Source organism: Micropterus salmoides, unplaced genomic scaffold (genome assembly GCF_014851395.1).
Source record: "Micropterus salmoides isolate LMB-PRFRI ecotype aquatic unplaced genomic scaffold, ASM1485139v1 Ms_hic_scaffold_15, whole genome shotgun sequence".
Taxonomy (NCBI): Eukaryota; Metazoa; Chordata; class Actinopteri; order Centrarchiformes; family Centrarchidae; genus Micropterus; species Micropterus salmoides.
In genome coordinates this window covers 25,763,128-25,786,210 of record NW_024040596.1, presented here as the reverse complement: position 1 = coordinate 25,786,210, position 23,083 = coordinate 25,763,128, and the positions used below count along the sequence as shown (strand labels likewise).

General features: G+C 40.3%; 1 protein-coding gene across 1 annotated transcript in view; it reads right to left on the bottom strand.

Moving 5' to 3' along the window:
- LOC119904531 (aryl hydrocarbon receptor-like) overlaps nucleotides 1–23,083 on the bottom strand; it is a 44,406-nt gene that overhangs the window by 4,709 nt on the left and 16,614 nt on the right. The window contains exons 3-9 of the mRNA XM_038721294.1: nucleotides 10,888–10,997; nucleotides 7,240–7,329; nucleotides 4,670–4,799; nucleotides 3,537–3,670; nucleotides 1,705–1,907; nucleotides 1,241–1,350; nucleotides 76–217 (exon numbers count right to left, since the gene is read on the bottom strand). Of these exons, the coding sequence (XP_038577222.1) occupies nucleotides 76–217; nucleotides 1,241–1,350; nucleotides 1,705–1,907; nucleotides 3,537–3,670; nucleotides 4,670–4,799; nucleotides 7,240–7,329; nucleotides 10,888–10,997 (919 nt within the window). The remainder of the gene's footprint in view (nucleotides 1–75; nucleotides 218–1,240; nucleotides 1,351–1,704; nucleotides 1,908–3,536; nucleotides 3,671–4,669; nucleotides 4,800–7,239; nucleotides 7,330–10,887; nucleotides 10,998–23,083) is intronic.

Here is a 23,083-nt window from a genome sequence, read left to right as displayed (position 1 = left end):
TTGTTTTGTCTGTCTTTGAATACAACTGGTAAATTTTGTAGGTTTAAACCACAACATAAACAAATAGGAACATACAAAAGAGGCCTCTGGGTCGCGATGATGTAGTCTGGTTTGCCGTTCTTGTACACCAGCCTGGCATTGGCCTGGACCCATTTCCAGCGATTCTCCTTGGTGAGGAGCCTGAACACAGTCAGACCACTCTCTCCAGTCTTCATCACTACAAATATGGAACACAAACACAGTTATAAGAAGTAAACTGTATTACAAAATGAATATGAACCTACTGAAAGCCCCACTTCAACAGTCACTGTTAGAACAGAGGAGATCAGCTGGCCCTTTCGTGTAGAAGTTCTACTTGATGAAAAAACACTGACCTTTGCCCTACAGTCAGGAGAGAGTGGTTAGTAACATATCTGACCTCTGAAGTGTTTGTGTGTTGGTGCTGTTGTATGGATCATCTCTGATGCTTTGCTCATGCAGTGGATTTGTGAGACCTATATCCTCTCCTCTGGCAGCTCTACAGCTTTGCTCTATCTGCTCCGTAATCCAGCAGGATTACTTGCGAAAGCTGTCTGAACTCTCTGACCAGGTTGGACCAGATCTTCTCAACTTTTTTTGACAGCACTAAATCTAAAATAGCAACTTGTTTCTGTCAGAAAAACATCAAAGATGGATGTATTCTTTTTACATACTCTCTTCGTAATTAAACAGCTCCAGGCTACATAACAATAATCTCTTAGCAAATGAAGTGACCTAAAAATGTGATAAATCATGTGTGTCCTTGTGGTACTGGGGTTTAAGGCACTAACCAGGTAATTGCAGTGGCCGTGGTTTGACGTCAACCTTCTCTTGCTCACCCATCATTTCATGTCAGCTCTCTACTGTCTACTGTAAGGCATAAAATGACCCTTAAAATGTGTTTACATGGGTAAAGTCTTGAAATGACCCTCATCAAAGTGTTTGGAGAATACTGCATTCTGTGAGGTGAAGAGAGTTTCATTGTCAAAAAAAAGGCACTTTCACCACTTTTTGCACAACATATAATGTGATTTTCACTTTCCTAACTAATATGTGGTAAACACTTTGGTTTGCTTTTTATGGACTTTATTAGATAGTGATGATGGAAATGAGGGAGAGACAGATGCAACAAAGGTCCCCAGCCTGACTCAAACCAGGACGCTGTGGTTTATGATCGTTGTCTTAACCCCCTAAGCCACGGGGGCACGCTAATAAAACTTACTTCTGACATGGTTCTCTGCACAGTGCAACATATCTGCTGCATGGATGAACTGATAGCCAGATCCTCGTACCCGCAGCTCTGCCTCTGTGTACCCTAGTACTATCTTCCCCCTGTTTAAAAAATACACAATTTATTTTCAAAACATTGTTATTAGTACACGGCACAGCTTACATCCATATCTGGTGATTGATCATCAAAGTACTGCAGCAAAACAAATACAAAGGGAAAAAAACCCACACGTGCTATCCATTCAATCAGCCTAATTGTGAAGCATCTCCAAATGAATGTAAAATGAATTCCTGGTACTATTACTTTATCCTCACAAGAATCAATCATCTTAACCAGCCAAGTGACAATACTAGTGATACGGCACATAAAACACAAAGGACTGAGAACAAACAAATGTTACATGTATGGTGTGTTCATGTCACTGTTGCATGTCAGTTAGCAAAGTGTTAGCCTACTTTGCGTCACAGGCAGTAGGTGTGAAGTCCAGCTTGTGTTTGGTTCTGAAGATCATGTTCTTGGTCCTGATCTCCAGGATGGATGGAGGCTGCAGGGGAGTTGCAATGGCAAAAAGGGCAAGCTGAGGCGGGGCCTTTCCTCCATTTTCCTGCCGCTGGTTCTGTCCATGCAGAAACTTCAGTCTGCCCTGGATGTTCAAAGCCTGTAAAAAAGGAAAACAAAGGAAATTGTTAAAATAGTATTTTGTATAAGTCCTTCAAATGGGTTAATATCTGAGAGACTGCAGAGCCCCATTTATCCCCACAGTAGCTAAATTTACTTTCGCTTAATAATCCATTATTAGCAACTACCATTGCAAGGCATTACTATGATTGACATGTTTCCATGGGTATCACAATAAATGTGATGGAGGTGTATTTTAGGATGATGCACTCCTATCTAGTGCCACTACTGTACTGTATTTATATGAAGCCCATGGCTTTCAGTGTAATCCAATTCTCAATTCTCTGCTGTCCATCCATGTACTGCATATGTTCTGAACGCTTACATTTTTAACAAAAATGTAGATAAAAATAATGTTTCCATCTCATTACACACACACACACACACCACATACTGTAAACTATAAGAGAGAAAAGAAAACTAGGGCTGTCCCTGACTAAGGATTTACATAGTCGAATCAGAATCGTCAAGTCTTGCCTATAGTCGACTGTTACACATGGTAGCTTCGCTTTAATCTTGAGAAGCTGCAGAGCTGCAGTCTCTATTCATTCAACTTACACTGTACATTTCCAACTAAACTGAGGCTTTTTGAAGACCGTTTTCCCTCTCTCTCTCTCTCTCTCTAATTCAAATAGCCGACTATTTAAAAACGATATAATATTTTTTGTGTGGTTCATCAATGGTGAGTTATCCGAAAGTACCACGAGGTGCGGACAACTGGGCACAACACCAGTGAAGCCGGGGCTCGGTCTCTTCAGCAAGTGTTCCTCTTCTGCCACTACCTACACTTTAGGCCTACACATGTGCACTGACGACCCAGGGTTAGGGTTACAACTTTGGATTTATTTAAGCACTTAAAACATTTATTGAATGTTTTATTCTTTTTGCATGTTTATTTACAGCATTAAACGTTGAAATGTGTATTGTAATAGGCTGTTATTGGGAGAAAACTGGTAGTTCTATGTAAAATCAGACATTGAGCACCCCCATATCGCCAAAATGGCATGATCCTTGTTTCACTGCGAAGCTTCGACTGTGAGATTGACAGTCGAATCAGGCTCCGCCCATCAAAGCATTGAACCTTTGACTATTCGGGGTCAGCCCTAAAGGAAACAATCCTTTAGCTCTTCCTCTCTCAAGCTTTAAACCTTTAAAGGCATTTAAGAAGACCTATGTTTTTGATAATTTTTCTTAAAAACAGTTTAATGAGCGCTGTAGTATTTCTATATTATTTTCTATTTCACCACCATCACCCACACTTTGAATTGCCTTGTTGTTGAAATGTGCTATACAAAGAAACTTGCCTTGCCTTGCCTATAATCTAAAAGAGCTACATATGTCTTATTTACGGTTCACAACAGTGAAGAAAAAATAATTATCAGGCATCACGAGTGAAATGGTACATCTGTGGGAGCAGGTGCAAATTTTGGGAAATCATGCTGGACTGTATGTCTATGAAAACCATTGCATGAAAGAACAGTCCCACACAGACATGCAGCACTATTTGCAGCAAACAGGTCACAAGTCCAAACTCTCATGTCTCAAGCTCTGGTAAAAATATACATTCATCCTGCAGGTTTTCTCTCTTTTGTTGGAACATTTAACCAACCAGAAAGCCAGAGGAGTTGTCCAGTAGGCAGCGAAAGCGACACATAAAGCTCCTCTCCAGGAAGGACGAATTCTCGGGGGGAAGCTGTTCAGGGTTGTAGGTGACCACAGCTGAGCTGCTGTCCGGTTCCATCTCTGTAATTACAACAAGTACAAGCTGATGTTAGTGACACTGACTATAAAGTATAGTTAGTTTAACATTCAACAATTCTCTACAACTTTGTATTTCTATACAGCTCCCTATCGCTCTGATTTTGACTGGTATTGGAAGTGATCCTCAGCTCACAAACTACTTAGTTTCAGTTGTAAATATGTCACATTATGAAAGCCAAAGATGCTCTAACCACCATTTCACTGTTACTTAGATTACAAAAAAATAAGATGATTAGTTTGTACATCAGTGCAACGGTCCTGGTGTGTTAGAATCCCTTAAGGTCACAAATGTGAAAATTAAGAGCACAAACAGTGGCCCCGCATCATGCCACTCTGTATTTATTCTTGAGCTGGACTGGTTGTTGTCTCATATCAGCTGCCCTACATTGTACGAAATGCACTTATGTAATGAGCCCTGAAGTCTGTCTTAACTCACCAAGCAACAGCATTTGTTGCAATTAAAGGAATAATGTTTTTCAGTACAGGAGTGGGTTTGTTGTGTCAACCATAAGCATCTTAAAACACAAATACAGATCTGGGATCTTCGCCTCTTAAGCCACAGTGAAGATTACAAGGGTCGTGACCTGACCTGAGGATGGTTTAATAGCTTAAAGGGTTAGTTCTAGTAGTGTGAGGTACTTATCCATAGTCAGTGTACAGTGACTTATAGGAACTGGTGATGCAAAAAGAGGAGTCATTCCAAAGGTTTGTACAAAGCGTCTGCAAAAGATGGCCATGAATCCTTGCAAACTTTGCAAAATATTACTAATCAATTTTGCAAACACTACTAGGAACCAAGGTCAAATAAAACTGACCCTCATCTCAACAAACCAACCTCCCAGCAAATATGATTATGCCTTAATCTGGTGTGTTTGCCCAAACAAGGTTTTCAGTTTAGAAACCTGTATTCAGTCCTACCAGGATCTCTCAGTTTTGTTGTGTTCTTAATAACAGACTCATGTAGGTACAGAGAGTGATCACCTTGGGGGGAGTCCTGCGTAATGGCAGATGCAGCGGCAGGAGGATTCAAAGCCCAGTGCAAGTTTCTCCTGAGCTCCTGCTGGTCCTCTGTATGGACCAGCTCATACACACTCTGGTGCATGACATCCGTCTGAGAAAAAACAAAGAGGGAAAGAATGATCTTATGCTAAAATAAACCAGTTACATGCAAGTAGAGACATACAGGATGTAGATAAAATTATACACCAGAAAAATAAAAAGCAACAAACCCATTATAAAAATATGAACCATATCAGACTGCACTGCAGTCATCAGTTTGTCAATCCCATCTATACTGTTTGTCTATCATCTCCCTGAATAGCTTCCGTTTTTTACTGCTCCTCCTCATCAATGCAGCTTGTCTGTGTGCCATTCATTGTCAGAGTGACTAGATAGCTTTCTTTGTCTTATTAAATCATCTTTCCGGTCTTCTACACTGATGCCCCTGCAGGTTGGACTCAGAAAATGTCTCCTCATTCATCTTGATATTAAAGAGTTGATTACCTCTTAATAGCTGGCACATGCTGTCAAGTGGCTTTCAACATAGCAATGACAAACAAAAGGGGTTAATATTAAGTTTCTTTACATTGTAACTACCTTTCCTTAATCATGGTGCCATCATTATGCCATATCCAGTTGATTATGCACAATGGGAATGGGTGTTTCTTTGAGCAATGAATACAAACTACAAAAGGTTGAAATATCTGCCATGGATGTTTGCTGTCAGAACGTCACTAGCTGGTAGCTGGTTGTCCTCATAGAATGTTTCATAGTTAGGCATAACTAAGGTGTTGCTACATGGCAGCTAAGGCACTGCTAGATTAGTGTATTTGTTGTTTCTGGGGCATAGCGGTTCAGAGGGATGTTTATTTGGATGTTCATTGTGTTGCTTGGTGGTTTCCAGGGTGTTTGGGGGTGTTGCATGGTATGGACAAGTTACTAGTCACCTGGGTGTGCTACTCTAAAGTTTTTGCAGTCAGTGGTATTAGTGTTGTAGTTGTAGCAGCAGCAGTAGCAAGTAGTAGCAGTAGTTCCATAAGCTCAGTGTTTGTGCCTTCAGCAGTATGTATGAGAAAACTCTCCCTGTAGTGTTTACTTCTTCAAACTCTCCCTGCAGTGTTTACTTCTTCAAACTCTCCCCGCAGTGTTTACTTCTTCAAAACATGAGTGCATAGGTGCACTGAGCTGTCCAAAGAGTCTCAGTGTGTGCTGCTCAGTTGAGCTGTGGGGCAGAGATGTGTTGTTTACTGCAGCTCTCTGCTGTGACTGGTGGTTTATACAAAATGCCAAGCTATAAATAGGTCAGGTCAGGTGCTGTTGTTTGAGCCTCTGACTGTGCACCATGCAGGGACCAGACCAATGGATCAAACAAGACCCCTGAACTGCTCCCATCAGATGCTGCACGCAAGCCTTCAATCCAGACCCATGTATCAGTTGCTGAAACAGAGCTTCAACATGTTGAATGTGATAACATATGTGCCTCTATGGATTTGCACCTCTCTGTGTCTAACTATGTTTCTGAAAATGTAAGCAAGATTTAATAGGAATGATGTAATTAAATCATGATGCTAAACATGATGGGTTCAAATGTTAATTAATATGTTAAAATCCCAAATTGATCTGTTTTCAAGTACGCTCTAAAGCATAGGCATCAACTGTGTGTGCAGTTACAGCAGCTACAAGCTCTTGTTTACATGATTTTCTTTCACCACTGGCAATCCAACAAGATGCTGGAACATGTGCACATGGGAGAAGTTTGCCCTCAGGGCTTTCTGCCAGAAAGCCTTCCTATTTGGTTAGGCACCAACACAACTTGGTTAAGTTTAGAAACATAGAAAGGCAGAAAACCTTTCTGACAGAAAGCCCTGAAGGCAAATTTCTCCCACGTGCCAAAACTACTCAATTGTCTGATTTTGAAAGCGAGTTTCTTGAATGTCGCGGGCATGATGATGGACATGTAACAGACAAGGTAGCCAAGCAAGCACTAGCCCTATTCTTACACTGTAAGCATTTGGACCCAGGAACTACTTTAATATATAGGTTTACTGGAGCTCAACCCCATGGCCCCAGTATTTTGGAGGCTCCCAAAGAAAGTTGAGCAAATTTAAATTGCTATGGCACTACTGATGTAGAACACAATTTAATTTTCCTTCCGCTCCGTCTGATGGTTTCATATTACTCGCAATTTACCTTCTGGAAAGGAAACCATTCTCATTGGATGTATCTGTTGATCACCTGACTCTCTTCATGCTCATCATATTCTCTCAAGAGTCTCCTGATTATGGAGACACATCTGCCCTTCCTGGGAGACAAAGCTAATAAATACAGACTGCAAGTCAAACCACAGGTGTTGATGGTATATGAGCTCTGGCGACCCACATCACAGTGTGGATTTCGCTCATGTCTTCACCACATTAGAGTGATTCTCCTTACCCCTAGGCTGTTTCAATTTCTTATTCTGATTGTGTTATCATTGTTGAGGAGTGATGAAAGAATTATTGGAGGGGAGTAGAAGTCAGAGATAAAGAAAAAGACTGGCACCAATGCAATACCTGGTGGAAACCCAAGTAGTCCTGGATGGTGTGAGAGGAGTAGAAAATGGTCCCATTGGAAGTGATGACCAAGACAAAACCATTGAGAGCCTGTGGGTCAAACAAAGGATGCACACAGACAGTTAGCAGAGACCGTTTCTTTTACTAATGATTCAGCACAATTTTTGGCACACACCAATAAAGAAAAACAGCAGAGTCAGGGGTCCCGGTGGCTCTACAGAGTTCACTCACATATATCATTCACCTAACAACAGACTGCTCCTATTAATTATCCTTAATTGTTGTTACTTACTGTTATACTCTACTGTTTTAGTGTCTAGATTTTGTTGCACGTGAGTGAGTGTGTCTTTTTGTATTAAATGTTTACTTTTGTAAGTGTGTTTGATGTTTGCTGTATATTGTGTAGTCTTATATTACAGTATGTTTCTTGAAAACGAGATGGTACATCTGAAGGGTTTTTCATCCTGGAAATAAATTTCTATGTTATATACCCCTAATAATAGATTCGTGAAAAACGGAAAAATGACTATAACCTACCATAATTGTTCTGCTTGAATGATTGTGATTATGGACAAGTACAAATTAGAGACCAATGTAGACCAATGTTTTTCTTGCATAAGGATTTTCAATATTATATAATATTTTTTGTTCCTTGATGCATGTGGATATTAGTCAAGAAAGATGAAGCGAATGGCTATATACAATATGACACCTGTCAACATTTTGCCTTTATAAGCTTTTGACTGATATGAACTATTTTATGTCTTTTATTTCTGTAAAATTTCCTCCATTTGCCACAGCTGCAGTTGTTTATCAGCGTGAATATTCAGGTTTGTGATGCAGCACTACAGTAATATAATTGTTTGGCTAACAATGGGAAGTAGGAAGGAAGGGAATGAAGATCTAGGAAAGGGTAGGAGGAGACATAAAGGATAATGTGGAAGCATGTCAAGTGAAATGTCGCACACTCATTGTTTCTCTTAAAAAGGGAACAGCTGGTCCAACATTTCCACCTCACTAAACACACACGTGCCCTCACCCGGTAAACAAACACACAAACACATTAACAACTGTCCTCACACATCCACAAACATCTGTACGAGCGCAATCATTTCGTTTCTAAATCAGCCCACAGGGTGCCAGCATGACTAATACTGGAGATGCCATGTTATTCTTTTTGATAATACAACAGTGATTCACTGCAATTATCTGCCACACTTCCTCCAAAGTAAACACAAACACCCAAATGTCAAGGTTGAGTTCTTCCACATAAACATCCTCCAAATGGATGCTAAATTCAGTTTCAGTTTTTCAGTTTCTCTAGCTAAATAATTTAACCTCTTGTTTAATTTCCCACAAAGTTTGTTCAAATTTAGGATAATTCCAAAATGGTCTGTTGCTGCTGGAACCCAATGTGATGTGAAAGGCTGTGCAACCATCAGAAATTAGGCCATATCCTTTAATACCAGATTGTGTACTCATGATGTGCACTCATTAACCTCCCAGCTGCAAATGATTTGATTTAGTCATGAGCATGAGCAAAAGAAGGGTGATGGCTTACATGTTTTGTATTAAAATAAATAAAACTAATAAAAGAAAATGCCAATCTACATTGTCAGAGCAGGTCAGTTATTGTCAAAAATAACCAATTGTGTGTGATTATTTTCAACAATGACTAAAAAGTGAACACACAATTAATACATTCTGCCATGTTTCCTCCATTTTCTGATTCTGAATAATTGATATGCTCACAGCTCCTCTATAATTCACCACCGTCTGATGTGACGAACAGCAAAGAAACCAGCTCAGTTCCAGAATAAAACTCACATTCCTCAGCCTGTGAACTGCTTGCTGTCCATTTCCCCTCTCATCCCAACGATTATAAGCGGGGGGAAGAAGAAGAGGAGACCCCCTGTGGATCACTCACCCTCTTTATCACCAAATGAGCTTTCATTTCTCATTATGAACAAGCTGGGGAAATGTACGCTTATCATAATAATGAAACCTCCCTGGTAGGGTCGGGTATGGCGGACCGGCTGTTTCCTCTCCTCTCCTGGAATGCCAGTGTGATGCACATTGGGAGGAACTGGACTGGAAAATCAATGACTCCAGCAGATCCCAAAAAGATCTGGCAGCCAGCGAGCTCGCTCTCCACTCAATCACACATACAGCATAGAGGGCACAAAACGAGACAGGAGAACCCCCTCCAGTTTTAATGGAATGAACAGCAGCACTGTCGATTGAATTTTCTTTAAAAGCTGAACTGTGACCTGAAATTCCTGCAAAATGTGGAGATTTTCAAACTGAACCCAATGTTTCTGTCATATTATAGCACATATGGCTCTGGTGCAACTCTTCACCATCACGTATAGTAAACCAGACAAAGCATTAAAAGAAATACGTTAGAGGTAGCAACATCACTGCAACAGAGCATAGTAGAGCAGTCAGAGAAGTCAGATGATCAGGACACAGTTTAGTCATTTTCTACACTCTATTACCAAAAGTATGCACACATGGGAAATATTACACTTTTTTGCGATTGTTTAACATCTCATTCCAATACTACAGTGACACCGTCCTCTAGTGGCACAGTGCCACATACTGTGTGGGCAATGTGTTGCGTTGGCTCAACGGGAAAACGCCCATTATGCCAGATTACCAGATTAATCTGAATCTTGGGCCAATATTATCTTATTTTTTAATATAACCCCCCACCTGTAAAACTTCAATTCATAGCCCAGGCTTTTATTTGCTACAATTACTGAACTCACCCTGCCTATATTTGGGATAGGCCTTTAATTCCTTTCGCACAAAGCTATTGCTCAGCAAAGGTGGGAAATAGCCTACAATCATTATTTCAACCAGTATGACTATAATTTGTATAAAAAACTGGCTTTTTTTGTCTCAGTTGTTAACCATACCAGTAAGTCTGAATTGTTTCCGTATATTTAACTGAATGAATGAACTTTGCAGAATCTAACCAAATCTGATGACGTATAGCATGACCATATTGACCAAAGTTCAAAAATTTGTATGTGCAATCTAAGCAGCAAATAACTAGTTCGAGTGGGCGATCAGGTGGGCTTCAAGAGTTTTATACAACCAGGGAACTTCTATAAAAACCAGACCAGGCTTCTAATTGAGCCCTGTGTTTAGTTGTCAAAACGTCTAGCTACACCAGGCCAGTAAAAGGGACAGGTGTCTAATTAGAACTAGGATTTTAATTTACGTTTTACAGTATATAAGTCCAGTGCTGTCTTTAGGTCAAGTCCCAGGCACAAGTTTTACCCACCTGTTCAGCAGCAGACTCGCTTGACTAAACAGTAAACTAATGTTAAACAGGGGCACAGCAGACTGTGCCAGACATTTTGAGTGTATTGAGCTGCCCTGACCATGTGGGCCTCTGTCACTGGGCTGAATATATTTTGGGCAGTTTTTGAAAAGAAGAATATAAAAAGAAAATACAGGAGCTGCCCAGACACAAATTAAATCAACACAGTTGCTCGACAACAATTGTTGTCTCTCAAAACATATTTAATATTTAACAATCTCAGATATTAACCTAAAATCAATTAAAGAGATGATAACTTTACAATATATTGTAAATAGAAACAGTATAGTAACAATAAATACAGCTTTAATACTGACCTGCAGCAAAAGTTCACCTTCAGGAATCTTGGTCTCCACCACTCCTGCTGTTTTGCTGTCACCATCATCCACAGCAGCTGGAGACACTCCGTTCCGACTGTTCAGGGCAACTGTAGAGAGGGGCCGACATAAAGGGAGGTGGGGGTGGTGAGGAGAGGAAGACAGGTTTTTCTCCTGTGATAATGTTTGCAAAGCACTGCTGTGACTGTCATATTGCCTTATGTTTCATACGCTAAAGATGCTGCATGCACGCCTGATCCCAGCTCATTAAATATTCATTACATGCGATCTAAAAGTCTAAGTCATCAAATCCAGACATTTTATTTTGTCTAGCCTGCTAACATCATGATTTCAATGACAGCAGCACATCAGTGATAGACATTACAACAGAAAAACACATTTCTTTTTGTTGCTGTCCTACAGATGTAAACACTTTGCCGTTTGATGTACTGTAAATAGGCTACTTTACATATTGACTAAAGTGAATGAATATGAGTCTTTGACATCTTCAGCCAAACAAGTTCACACAGGGCTATCACCGCTAGGTAATCTTTCTGCATTTGCAGTATACCAGAATTTTTAAATCTGGTGTCTGTGGCGACACTCCCATGCTGGCGAGTGATGTGTTTTGTGCCAACCAGCAATGATTGGTTGGCCAGAGCTGAAGGAGGAGCAACCGTTGTGTCAGCAAATGCTTTCTTTCTTTCCCAGAAATGTGTTGTTGCCAAATTTGAGTGAGATGAGGCGACAGTTCCTTCAGGCGTCACTATTTTTGCACTATACTGCTCGCACAGCTCAGCTCAACCCCCTCCCCCTCCATTCTTGTATCCAGTATAACCACTCCCCCTGCTCCTGCCCCACTCCCCTCTGCCGACCCTCCCTGTCTCTGCCACCCAGCCGTTCATTGGCTGGTGGCCCCAGCTGTTCTTTTCCAAATGGTATTCTCCTTTTCCCACTGTGACGTCATAACTTTTTGTCCCTTCCAGCCATCCAGCTCTGGAGTGAGTTTGATTTTGGCCTTTAGAAAAAGAGCAATAAACTAAATAAAATTGGCCCAGTATAATTCGGGAAAATGAGCTTCACTACTAATAATGCTGTAGAAACTATGACCCAGGGAACCTTGATAAAGTGAGATACTTAAGTCCAATATATATATATATATATATAACCAAAATAAATATATAAAAACAAATATTCACAAGCCTTTTTTTTTCAGTCTTCAGTCTTTTTATAATCGTCTTTGTTGTCCAGATTAATTTACATGTTGGAAAAACTGTACAATCCAATACAAAAGCCCTTCAGAAATGTCTAGATTTATGTGCATTATAATGTTCAGTGTCAGTAGACACTGTATTCAAAAGGGGATGATTCAACTGTGTGGTTGTTATGAGGCTGTGATTAGTGGTACTGCATTACATAAACGTAATGCTTCATTCACTCAAAAAACTTGCCTCTGAACATAATCCAGGTAGCAGTTACATTTCTTACTACAGTGTAATTAGGAAAACTATTTTGTAACATGTAAATGTCATTTCTGCTTGCTGGGAGACAGGTTTGACCTAATAAGCTGTCAACTCAGTGCATTTAATTAATTTTATTTTATATAGCTGAGTCATGTCTACTCTTGTTGCTCTTTGAGATTTTGTCTTACTGGTTTTGTAAATGCTCCGTATTTGTATAGCGCCTTTCTAGTCTTTGCGACCACTGAAAGCGCTGTTACACTACATCGCAATCACCATTCACACACATTCATACACTGGTGGAACAGCCACCAGGGGCAATCGGGGTTCAGTATCATTGACATGCAGCCTGGAGGAGCCAGGGATTGAACCGCCGATCTTAAATAAACAGGCAACCTCTTGAGCCACAGCCGTCCCATATTGTCTTGCCTGACAATAACAAAAATAAGTTATTTATTTGTTACTTTTGAAGTTGTCTAAAAAGACATCACTTTAGACTCTCTATGATAGACATGACACATGACACCAGCATTTCCTTTGTGTGAAATCATCAATAGCTGACAATATATCAGCTGATTGATGATAAAAAAAAACATATAGTTAGTTGCAGCTAATATTATCATAACAATCAGTTATTTCTTATAACGTGAGATGATAAGCTGCAGTGATGTCATGAGAAAGAGAGCAGTGGTCAAACACATTAATCTCTGACCCCCACAAGAGCATCATGCTGCGACCCGTGATGAACTTTGATCCTAAAGGTGACGTATGACATGATTGGGTGACAGGGTTCTAGGTCAGATCTTTTGTTGTCTGCTAAGGGGGTTAACAAGGAGTCCATCTATGGGGTGGGGCGGTGTTACGAGTGTTAGAGCAGTTACTGGATAGCATATGGGCTTTGTGTGGGGAGTCCGACGTGGCTTCTACCTTTACACGAGACAGAGCTTTGGTTGGACACCCCTGACCTTATTCCCGTACAGACATCTTGGATCGACTTTTAGAGGACTGCTGAGCACAATGTGTGACATGATCCAACATATTTGTGAGGAAATGGCGCGAGCAAGGCATGCTACACTCTAGCATGCTAGATAGGCTTGAGTGTGTCTTTCTTGTCCCATAAAGAAATGCAGGAGCTATTCACAGCTGGGAAATAAATGGCTGCCAGGCAGCTTGGAAAACAAAAGATTCAAAATTGTGGTATATTCATGGTCTGATGGTTGCTCGCACATAATGTAAGCACAATGTCCCCAGTTTAATTATAGTTCTTTGATGCATCGATTTCCTTTTGATCCCTTTGTTTGCTGTCTGTGCCCATGATCAGCTATCACATAAAAAAATACAAATGCCAACTTGTGCTGAAACTTCGGTCAGTTAATACATTGGTCAACAAACAGAAAATTCTCCCACAACAATAATTCGCTGGTTCCAGCTTCTTCAATTTGAGGATTTGCTGTTTCTTTGTGTTATATTTTTGAGTTATACACATATGTAAAATAATAAAACATTACCACTTTCTTGGAAAATCATTTTAATTGCTATTCTTTAGTTTAAGTGCAAGTTTTCCTATTTGAATTTTTTTTAACAGACCCTCTTGAATTTATGAAATATCTCACATGCTTCCATTAATGATTAAAAATAATTAATTTCTTTATCTGACAACTGCCAAAAGTGCATTGTCAACATGTCAGATGCAAACTGTGCATTTTATGGTGCTAACTGTGATCGTCAAATGATCTTAACATGCTTTCCTCGCTTGTAATCCCAAAACAATTATGTCTGGATCACAAAATAATTATTTTGTGACCATGACACAACAGGCTTTATTTATCTTCTCGTGATTGTTATAAAAACATTTGTGAGACTCTGGTGTGATAATTAACAGATTTAAATCAAACTCTAATCTAACTAACAGTTCCCTACCACAGTCAAACAGGCACATTATGAATCTCTAATTATATTATTGCAGTGCCTTGTGTCATTTGGTCGCTATAAACTCCTGTAAGCTTATTGTCGACTACAACAGGCTCACTATCAATCACTAAAACAACATTGCAGGAACATTATGGGAGATTCAGTGTGGTTGTGCTGCAGCTGTAATCACTAAAGGCAGTGATGTCTGCTGATGATTACCACGGTAGAATCTTACATGTTTTTATTCGAGTGATCACAAAAACACTTTTGGTTAATGTCAAAACTAAACTGTTTTGTCATCACTACAAAACAAAGTTTATTGCATCAAGATAATTATTTCCAGATTATGAGAAAACAAAGGTTGTTAAGACAATATACAAATCATTGCACTGACATGCTTCCCATTCATCATGTGTGTTTGTATTTTGGTGGTTTAGACATTTAGAAACCACAGGTACATAGCAGAATCATAATTCAGCCAGAATAAGTGGGCCAACATAAAGCCTGTTCAATGGCCAGAGGATGACAAAGGGCAGATCTTGTTATCAGGCTTCAGTAGGCACAAGTGTACATAATGAAAAATTTACATTCCCACTGCCATCACATTTATGTGGCATAATAGCACGCCAGAAATCACCCAGAGGCGTTTCCAGTGAATTTAATAGAACAGCTTGGCTTTCCCAAACATGCTTCTCTTTATATAATGGAGCTCCAGAGTTATGGCACAACAAACAACATATACACAGAAGTGGCCTACTATGACATGGACAGGTCAGTCCCCACAGCCGCATTCAACTTTTTCTGCCTACTCTTTGAAATGGATTGAATTAAATTTAAAGTACAGGTCAAATTTTTCATTTTGGAGGATGTTTTTTTCCCTGCTGTCCAAGTTAGTGGCTTAACAGACAATATTTCATTAAAAAAAAACACAAGAGTTTATGTCATTGAATTGTTAAATAGCTTGCCTTTAGAACATATGTTTGCTAAAACTCTTTAATAACTAAACTTAGTAGGTTTTCTTCAGCACAGCAGAAACACTTTTTGAACACAACATTGACATTTCCCTTCCATCCATCAACTTTTAAAATGATATGGTGAACTTGTTAGCATATATATAGCAACATTATCATTCATCTTGTTTGTGGCCACCTGATTCAATATGCACTCTCTTTTTGCTTTCTTGGTCTCTACCAACTCCTGAGGGAAATATCTTGCTCTTTAGCTGCTAAATGCTCCACTATGTTCACTAGCTAGTCTCTAACTGTGTCTGCCTGCTGTTTGTTGCTGAACAGGTAGTGTACAGTGGGTTTTTAGAGCTTTTTCACTGAAAACAGCTGCCTGCTGCGGGAAAAAAAAAAAAGCCGACACTATGAGAGCAGTGAGAGTAAACCATAACAGTAATGTTGGACAGAAAAACAATTAGCTTAAACTCACTATAAAGCTCCATAAAGCTGCAGCTTTCCAATACAGTTAGTTTGTTTTCTATTTCTATGTCATAGGGTTGGGCGATATGGTCACTATGCAACAGTAGAAATGTGTCCACCGATATAGATTTGGCAATACCGTTTCCACCACAGGAGTTGTCCCTGAGTGTCTCTGCTATATCTTCAGGTCAGGCTTTAGGGAGCTGAAGTCCCTACCACCATGGGATCTTATTTTGGAAAGAATATGTATGGTAGTCAATGGCCAGAGACAGCAAATGTTTTGATCCCTTTTGAATTGTGCACTGAATCGCACATATGATGCTTGTCAATTTAAAAGATACGTCATGAAAGTCGCAGTTTATCATAAAACTATTAAAGTACAAGACGTGAAAATACGTAACTAGAAAGACCACAAACCCTTACATCGCATATGTGACGTCATAACCTTTTCTCAGTCCGGACAGTCAGAGCGGAATTGATGCAACTCTGAGGTCACGCTACAGCAGCCAATTCTGCTTTAGGCAGAAAGCTCCATAAAGGCCATTGTTCAACATGTGGCTCTCGTTCTGCTCTACCTTGCCATCATTTGATCGCAAATTCCCTTTCTTCTACCTGAAATTCACCTGGTTGCGAGCTATCTTCTGAGTTATGTGCATTCTACTGAGAGTGTGAGTGTGTTACATATGCGCCGTACAGGGCTGGATTGGTAATCTGGCATACTGGACAAATGTCCGGTGGGCCAATGCGTAAATTATATATTTTTATAACTGTTTAAAAAATCGGCCAACAGCCTATTGGGTAATTTTTGATACTGATACTGGGCCGGCCCAATCACATCTCTTACTAGCCCCCACCCCCTCTGCTCTCTGTTTCTTGCGTTACGCCCCCACCCCACCCCAAAAAGAAAAGATCTTCAGACGGATGCTGCCAAATGCATGAAAATAACCGATATATTTGCTACTGGGGCTGCGGTAGTTTTAACATGCAGGCACAGAGAACTGTGGCCACTGCCAGGCAGAGGAGAAGGTGTGTGTTAACTAGTGACAAAGTGACAGGGCTGAGTGGGGAGGAGAGTGGAGGTGAAGCGGTAAGCATGGAGTAGCTCAATCTGGAGGGAGGGAGCAGGGAGGAGGAGGGCCATTTACACTGGGGACGTTGGGGACATGTAGCCTCCACTTTTTGAAAGCATTTGTTAAAAATGTTCTGAAAAATAGCTTGCACCAAGAAATGTTAATTAACAAATAAAAATACTATGAAAAAGGTTTATTTGCAGAATAAACCTGCTGCGAAATGTAAATCTAGAAGAAAATCCTATGTTGTCCAAAAAAAGAAACTATAAAATAAATAAATAATAAAATAGAATAAAAACAATAACTGCATTCTATTATATTTATATATTCTCAATTGCATTCTATTGCATTCTATGCATTCTATTATATTTTTATATTCTCAATTGTTACCTGGCACCTGAATTTTGTGCTTGCCTGGTGCAGGAAATGTCTCCAGAATGCAGGAAATTAAATGTTTCATGCTCAAAATATTTCTTCAATAAATGTTTTTTTTTCTAAATGGTAAGCCTATTAAAATATGTTCTTGTCTTGTTGCCGTAGCCCCAATCTTGTGCAATGTTACGTCTCATAGGCTAAGTGTTTTGTCACACCCCTAATCTCAGCCCTTTAATGGAAGGATGGTGTATTGGTGGGGGGTGTCTGACCGATTTTGGTGGGCCGCCTGAGCCAAGGGCCGATTTTTTGTCCCAGTCTAGCCCTGGCGCTGTACCAGAAACAGCAATCAATGTCACAGAGAGGACAGAAAGTTGTGAACATTTGTCATAATTTGGGACAAATGTGACCCCGGGGGGAAACCGGGCGATGAAATATGAAAATCGTGAAAATCGTGAAAATCGTGAAAATCGTGAAAATCGTGAAAATCGTGAGGGTTAGCATGTATAACCTAGCAGGGGCTAACCTCTGTGGCTCCTTGCATACTTCTGTGCGACAGCGTGCTAACATTCAGCTTGCTCACATTAGTCCAGACCACTTAGTCAGCATCATCAGCATCATCAGTGTGGCAAACACAACTCAGAAGCTGGGGATTGAAAAACCTCACTAATCTTTTCTATTGCCTAATTAGGATTGTATTCAATAATTGAGGGCTTATTAAATACTGAAAATGTTGCAGTATGTCATTACTTTTTCTAACAAAAACCTTGATTTTATCCTGGTAAATATATGATATTTGAGTGTCTCAAAGCTAATCATGCATGGGGTGCAAGATTCCTGCATTTTATCTGCCCACCACCCACCCCAGAAGAGTGGGGCTGTTCTTGGACTGAAAAAAAACATTTTGGTTTCAGATCTGCATAGTCCCGCCAAACCAAATGAAGTCCAGTTGTGATACGTTCAGAAAACAAATCTTTCTGTCCTGGGACTGTGACCCAGAGGCCAGCTTGGCTCTGGTCCCAGCCTTCATCATGGAGTCTCCAGCATAAAACTTACTGACACCGCTCCACGGAGAGCCGGGTATGCTGGGGTTTATCTCAGAGGGCTTTACTGTGCTAGAAGCTCAGACTTAGACCCAAAAAAACATTTAGTACACTGCAAATATTTAACAAATATTCGACCACTTTCAATTTGTCCCATCATGCTATTTAGAACAGGATTAACAGGGATGTTCTGTGCTTGCGGCGCTTCAATTTCCTGCCCAATCCCTACATGCCATCCTGGAATCTTTCCAGAGCGTTGTTATAGGCCACCGTGTACCCTTGATAACAAAAAGCCCCACACATGACACCGCCAAAGAGACTTAACAAAGCATTTGCAACCAATCACAGGAAAGATTTAGGATAAAATGTTACTTAACACCAAACAGCTACTGTTACAACCAACACCAGTGACACTTTCTCTTTATTAATGAGTTATTTTTAGACAGCTGGAGCAGCGCAGACTTCAGTACGCATCGCCATGATTTACAAGTTCAAGCAACAGTGTTCGTAGTATTGGTAGTGGTGGTAGATAATATCTTTGTGTATAGATCATTTAACTTATCAATTTAAAAATGAAAAATAGTAAATAAAAATTATATATTAATTTATTCCCGTGACCCTGTACACAGGATAAGCGGTTGATGATGGATGGATGGATGGATAATTTTAATTTACTATTATATATACAAAAGTTTTCTATATAACCCACTGCTTTCTTTTCATGGTCTGTGACTAAGCCGTGTATATAATACTCAGAATAAGCTTGTTTGTTTACACCACATAACTGCTGTCAGGTCACATGAGATAACAATGACAGGAGTCTGATTCATGACACAGTGCTATATTTGGACAGCATTAACCCAGTCTATTAAGCCTGTGAGTGTGTGTGTGCGTGTGTGTGGGGGTGGGGGTGGGGGGGGGGGGGGGGGGGTTATTAGGCCACAGTGACAGAGACCTATGGTGCTGGACATCCTCAGCTGCTGTGTTAATGCTGACGATTAGAGGACACTCCCTACCATGGCCCAAACTGGGTATGGAGTGAAGGCTGGTGGAAGTGCTACAGTTTATTTTGTATCCGTGCCAGGACTGATTCAGACCTCAGGCAGCGAGGATGAGAGCAAAATTAAGAATTACTTTTTCTTTCATGGTTGAGAAAGCTGTCAGTCATTAGAGGGTCAAAGCCATCACACGTCCCACTTCATCTCTCTCATATATATTCATGTTTGCGTGTAATCTTGCCTTCTGGTTATGTGTCTTAATCCATGTTTCTTATAAGTGACATTTTGACTTGTATAAATGAAACTTGTATAATGTATACATTCATTCCACACAGACTGATATATTTCAAGTGTTCATTCCTTTTAATTTTGATGATTATAACTGACAACTAATGAAAACCCCCAAATCAGTATCTCAGAAAATTAGAATATTGTGAAAAGGTTCAATATTGAAGACACCTGGTGCCACACTCTTATCAGCTAATTAACTCAAAACACCTGCAAAGGCCTTTAAATGGTCTCTCAGTCTAGTTCTGTAGACTACACAATCATGGGGAAGACTGCTGACTTGACAGCTGTCCAAAAGACGACCACTGACACCTTGCACAAGGAGGGCAAGACACAAAAGGTCATTGCTAAAGAGGCTGGCTGTTCACAGAACTCTGTGTCCAAGCACATTAATAGAGAGGCGAAGGGAAAGAAAAGATGTGTTAGAAAAAAGTGTACAAGCAATAGGGATAACCGCACCCTGGAGAGGATTGTGAAACAAAACCCATTCAAAAATGTGGGGGAGATTCACAAAGAGTGGACTGCAGCTGGAGTCAGTGCTTCAAGAACCACCACGCACAGACGTATGCAAGACATGGGTTTCAGCTGTCGCATTCTTTGTGTCAAGCCACTCTTGAACAAGACACAGCATCAGAAGCGTCTCACCTGGGCTAAAGACAAAAAGGACTGGACTGCTGCTGAGTGGTCCAAAGTTATGTTCTCTGAAAGTAAATTTTACAATTCCTTTGGAAATCAAGGTCCCAGAGTCTGGAGGTAGAGAGGAGAGGCACAGAATCCACGTTGCTTGAAGTCCAGTGTAAAGTTTCCACAGTCAGTGATGGTTTGGGTGCCATGTCATCTGCTGGTGTTGGTCAACTGTGTTTACTGAGGTCAAAGGTCAACGTAGCCGTCTACCAGGAAGTTTTAGAGCACTTCATGCTTCCTGCTGCTGACCAACTTTATGGAGATGCAGATTTCATTTTCCAACAGGACTTGGCACCTGCACACAGTGCCAAAGCTACCAGTACCTGGTTTAAGGACCATGGTATCCCTGTTCTTAATTGGCCAGCAAACTGGCCTGACCTTAACCCTATAGAAAATCTATGGGGTATTGTGAAGAGGAAGATGCGATACGCCAGACCCATCAATGCAGAAGAGCTGAAGGCCACTATCAGAACAATCTGGGCTCTCATAACACCTGAGCATTGCTGCAGTAATTCAGGCAAAAGGGGCCCCAACTAAGTATTGAGTGCTGTGCATGCTCATACTTTTCATGTTCATACTTTTCAGTTGGCCAACATTTCTAAAAATCCTTTTTTTGTATTGGTCTTAAGTAATATTCTAATTTTCGGAGATACTGAATTTGGGATTTTCATTAGTTGTCAGTTTTAATCATCACAATTAAATGAAATAAACATTTGAAATATATCAGTCTGTGTGTAATGAATTAATGAATATAATATCCAAGTTTCACTTTTTGAATGGAATTAATGAAATAAATCAACTTTTTGATGATATTCTAATTATATGACCAGCACCTGTATATCCTTTACTAAACTAACAACAAATTCTTCTCTTCCTGTTTGTCATTGCTCTTTGTTTCTGACGACTGCTCAGAAGAAGCATGAAATGTCTCCATAATCCCAAAAATCTGTTTCAGAATCAGAGATGAGGAATAAGGTCACTTGGTTGCAGATTTATTTTAAACCTACTGTACACTCACTAGTTTTAAATGTTGTAAGAGCAGAGTCACTTAATCACTGTTCTGACACCTTTAAATGGAATCTGTGAGTTTGTGTTGTTGTCTGGGAAGTAAAGTACAAGATATGGCATTCAAGCAGCATTCGCAGGTTCTGAAAATCTAATAATCATACAAAGACTAATATATAGTATAATATTTCAGGGAAGGCTATCAAACATTCATATCCAGACTTCAGTGCACCTGCAACTGAGTTTGGAACAAGAATAAAATTTACTAATAAAAAAAAAAGGAACCCTCGTCCCTGTTTGTTTCTATGAGCTTCGTTTAGCATCACACTGTCGCCAGGATTTCTAAAATCGCTGCAACTCTCTTTAAAACTTTCTGCTCAGCTCAAGTGTTAATCTGTACAGTAACATGTTAGCAGCTAATCAGGAAGTTGGATGTTGGTACTGTAGACACAGAGAAGGCACTCTGGATGCAGATCAGCAGTGACAATTGACATGCTGTGTGTGTGCACGTGTGTGTGTTATCTTTGTAATTTTTTGCTACTTTTCTCCTCTGCCTATCACAGTGCAACCTGACTTCTGCTACATTTAGTCAAAATTGTGTTTTGCAGTGCATTGAAGATCACTTGCTCCTGCTACCTTTGCTTTTTCAGTAGCGCTATTTTTTGACTAGGATGTTATGATTTGGTCTCATAATAAATTAAATTGTAGAGCTTTTTCATACAGGTTTTGTGTGTTTTGGGGTCTTGTGTTGATACTGTTTTTCAAATTAAAAACATGGCAGCATTAAAAACTTTCTGAAATTAACAAACATTATTTAATCTGTTAGGATCCTACTCTGCATTAAGTATGTAAAAGAAACTACATGCCATCGTGTGCATCAACCGACAAAACAAAACCACAGCATTCAACCATTGAAAGTTAACAAGCTACATTTCACTTCTGCACAGAGATTATTAAAAAAAAAATTCACATCCCTTCTCTGTGCAGGACAGAGAGCAGGAGAGTGAATGTATCTGTCAGCATGTACACACAGTACAGTACATGACTGTGTTTATGTGTTAATTATTCTACCAGAGTGTGAATGGCAGCGAGTAAATATAGAATGTTTCAACTCCTTCATCCCCCCAAACTCTGTGGCAAATGAACACGCGATGCACACATACCTCCCCCACATCCACCAACATACACACGGATGCACGCAACACACACATACAGCCACACATATAGAGGCTGAACATGAACACGCGGTCACTAATGCAGGAGGAAAGCATGCAACTTCTGCTGCTTTCGTGTCTCCTGAGGTTTCTCGATCACATGGTTGCATATTTGCTTATGGGAGCCGATCCAGAGAGGTGGGAGGAGGAGGTGGTGAGGAGTGATGGGATTTGGGTGGGGTAGGGAGGGGTCACTTCTGATTACCAGGTTTTCTCTTTGGTGGCCTGCATTCCTTGCTGTGCCGTATCGTGATCAGCGGGACTGGGGGATGGGGTTAAGCCCTGTAGGGGAAGGATGGAGGGAAGGACGGGTAGAGAGGGGAAGGGAGGGAGGGAGCGTTGTCATGAAGGAATGACCCACTGCTGATCATGTAGCCCAGATAGCTCTGCCTTTTATCTATCGTGCATGTGCAGATAGATGAGCCACAGTAAGGAGGGGATGGGCAGGCAGTATTTAAAATAAAAAATACATCGCATTCATTCGGAGCAAAACAGTGATGGCTATCATGTCACAAGACTTTCACAACAGCTACACAGGTTACGTAACCAATACTGAAGCAGCAGCAGCAGTGCTGACAGGCTGTAGGAAGGTTGTGGAGTGCAGCTCTGACAGATATTTCCAGCTGTGTGCCAATTCTATGTGTGCCATGTCATGTCAGCGATGTATGAACATTAATTTAATTTTTTGGCCTTATTTTCTTTCAGACATTGGGCATGTAGCAACATG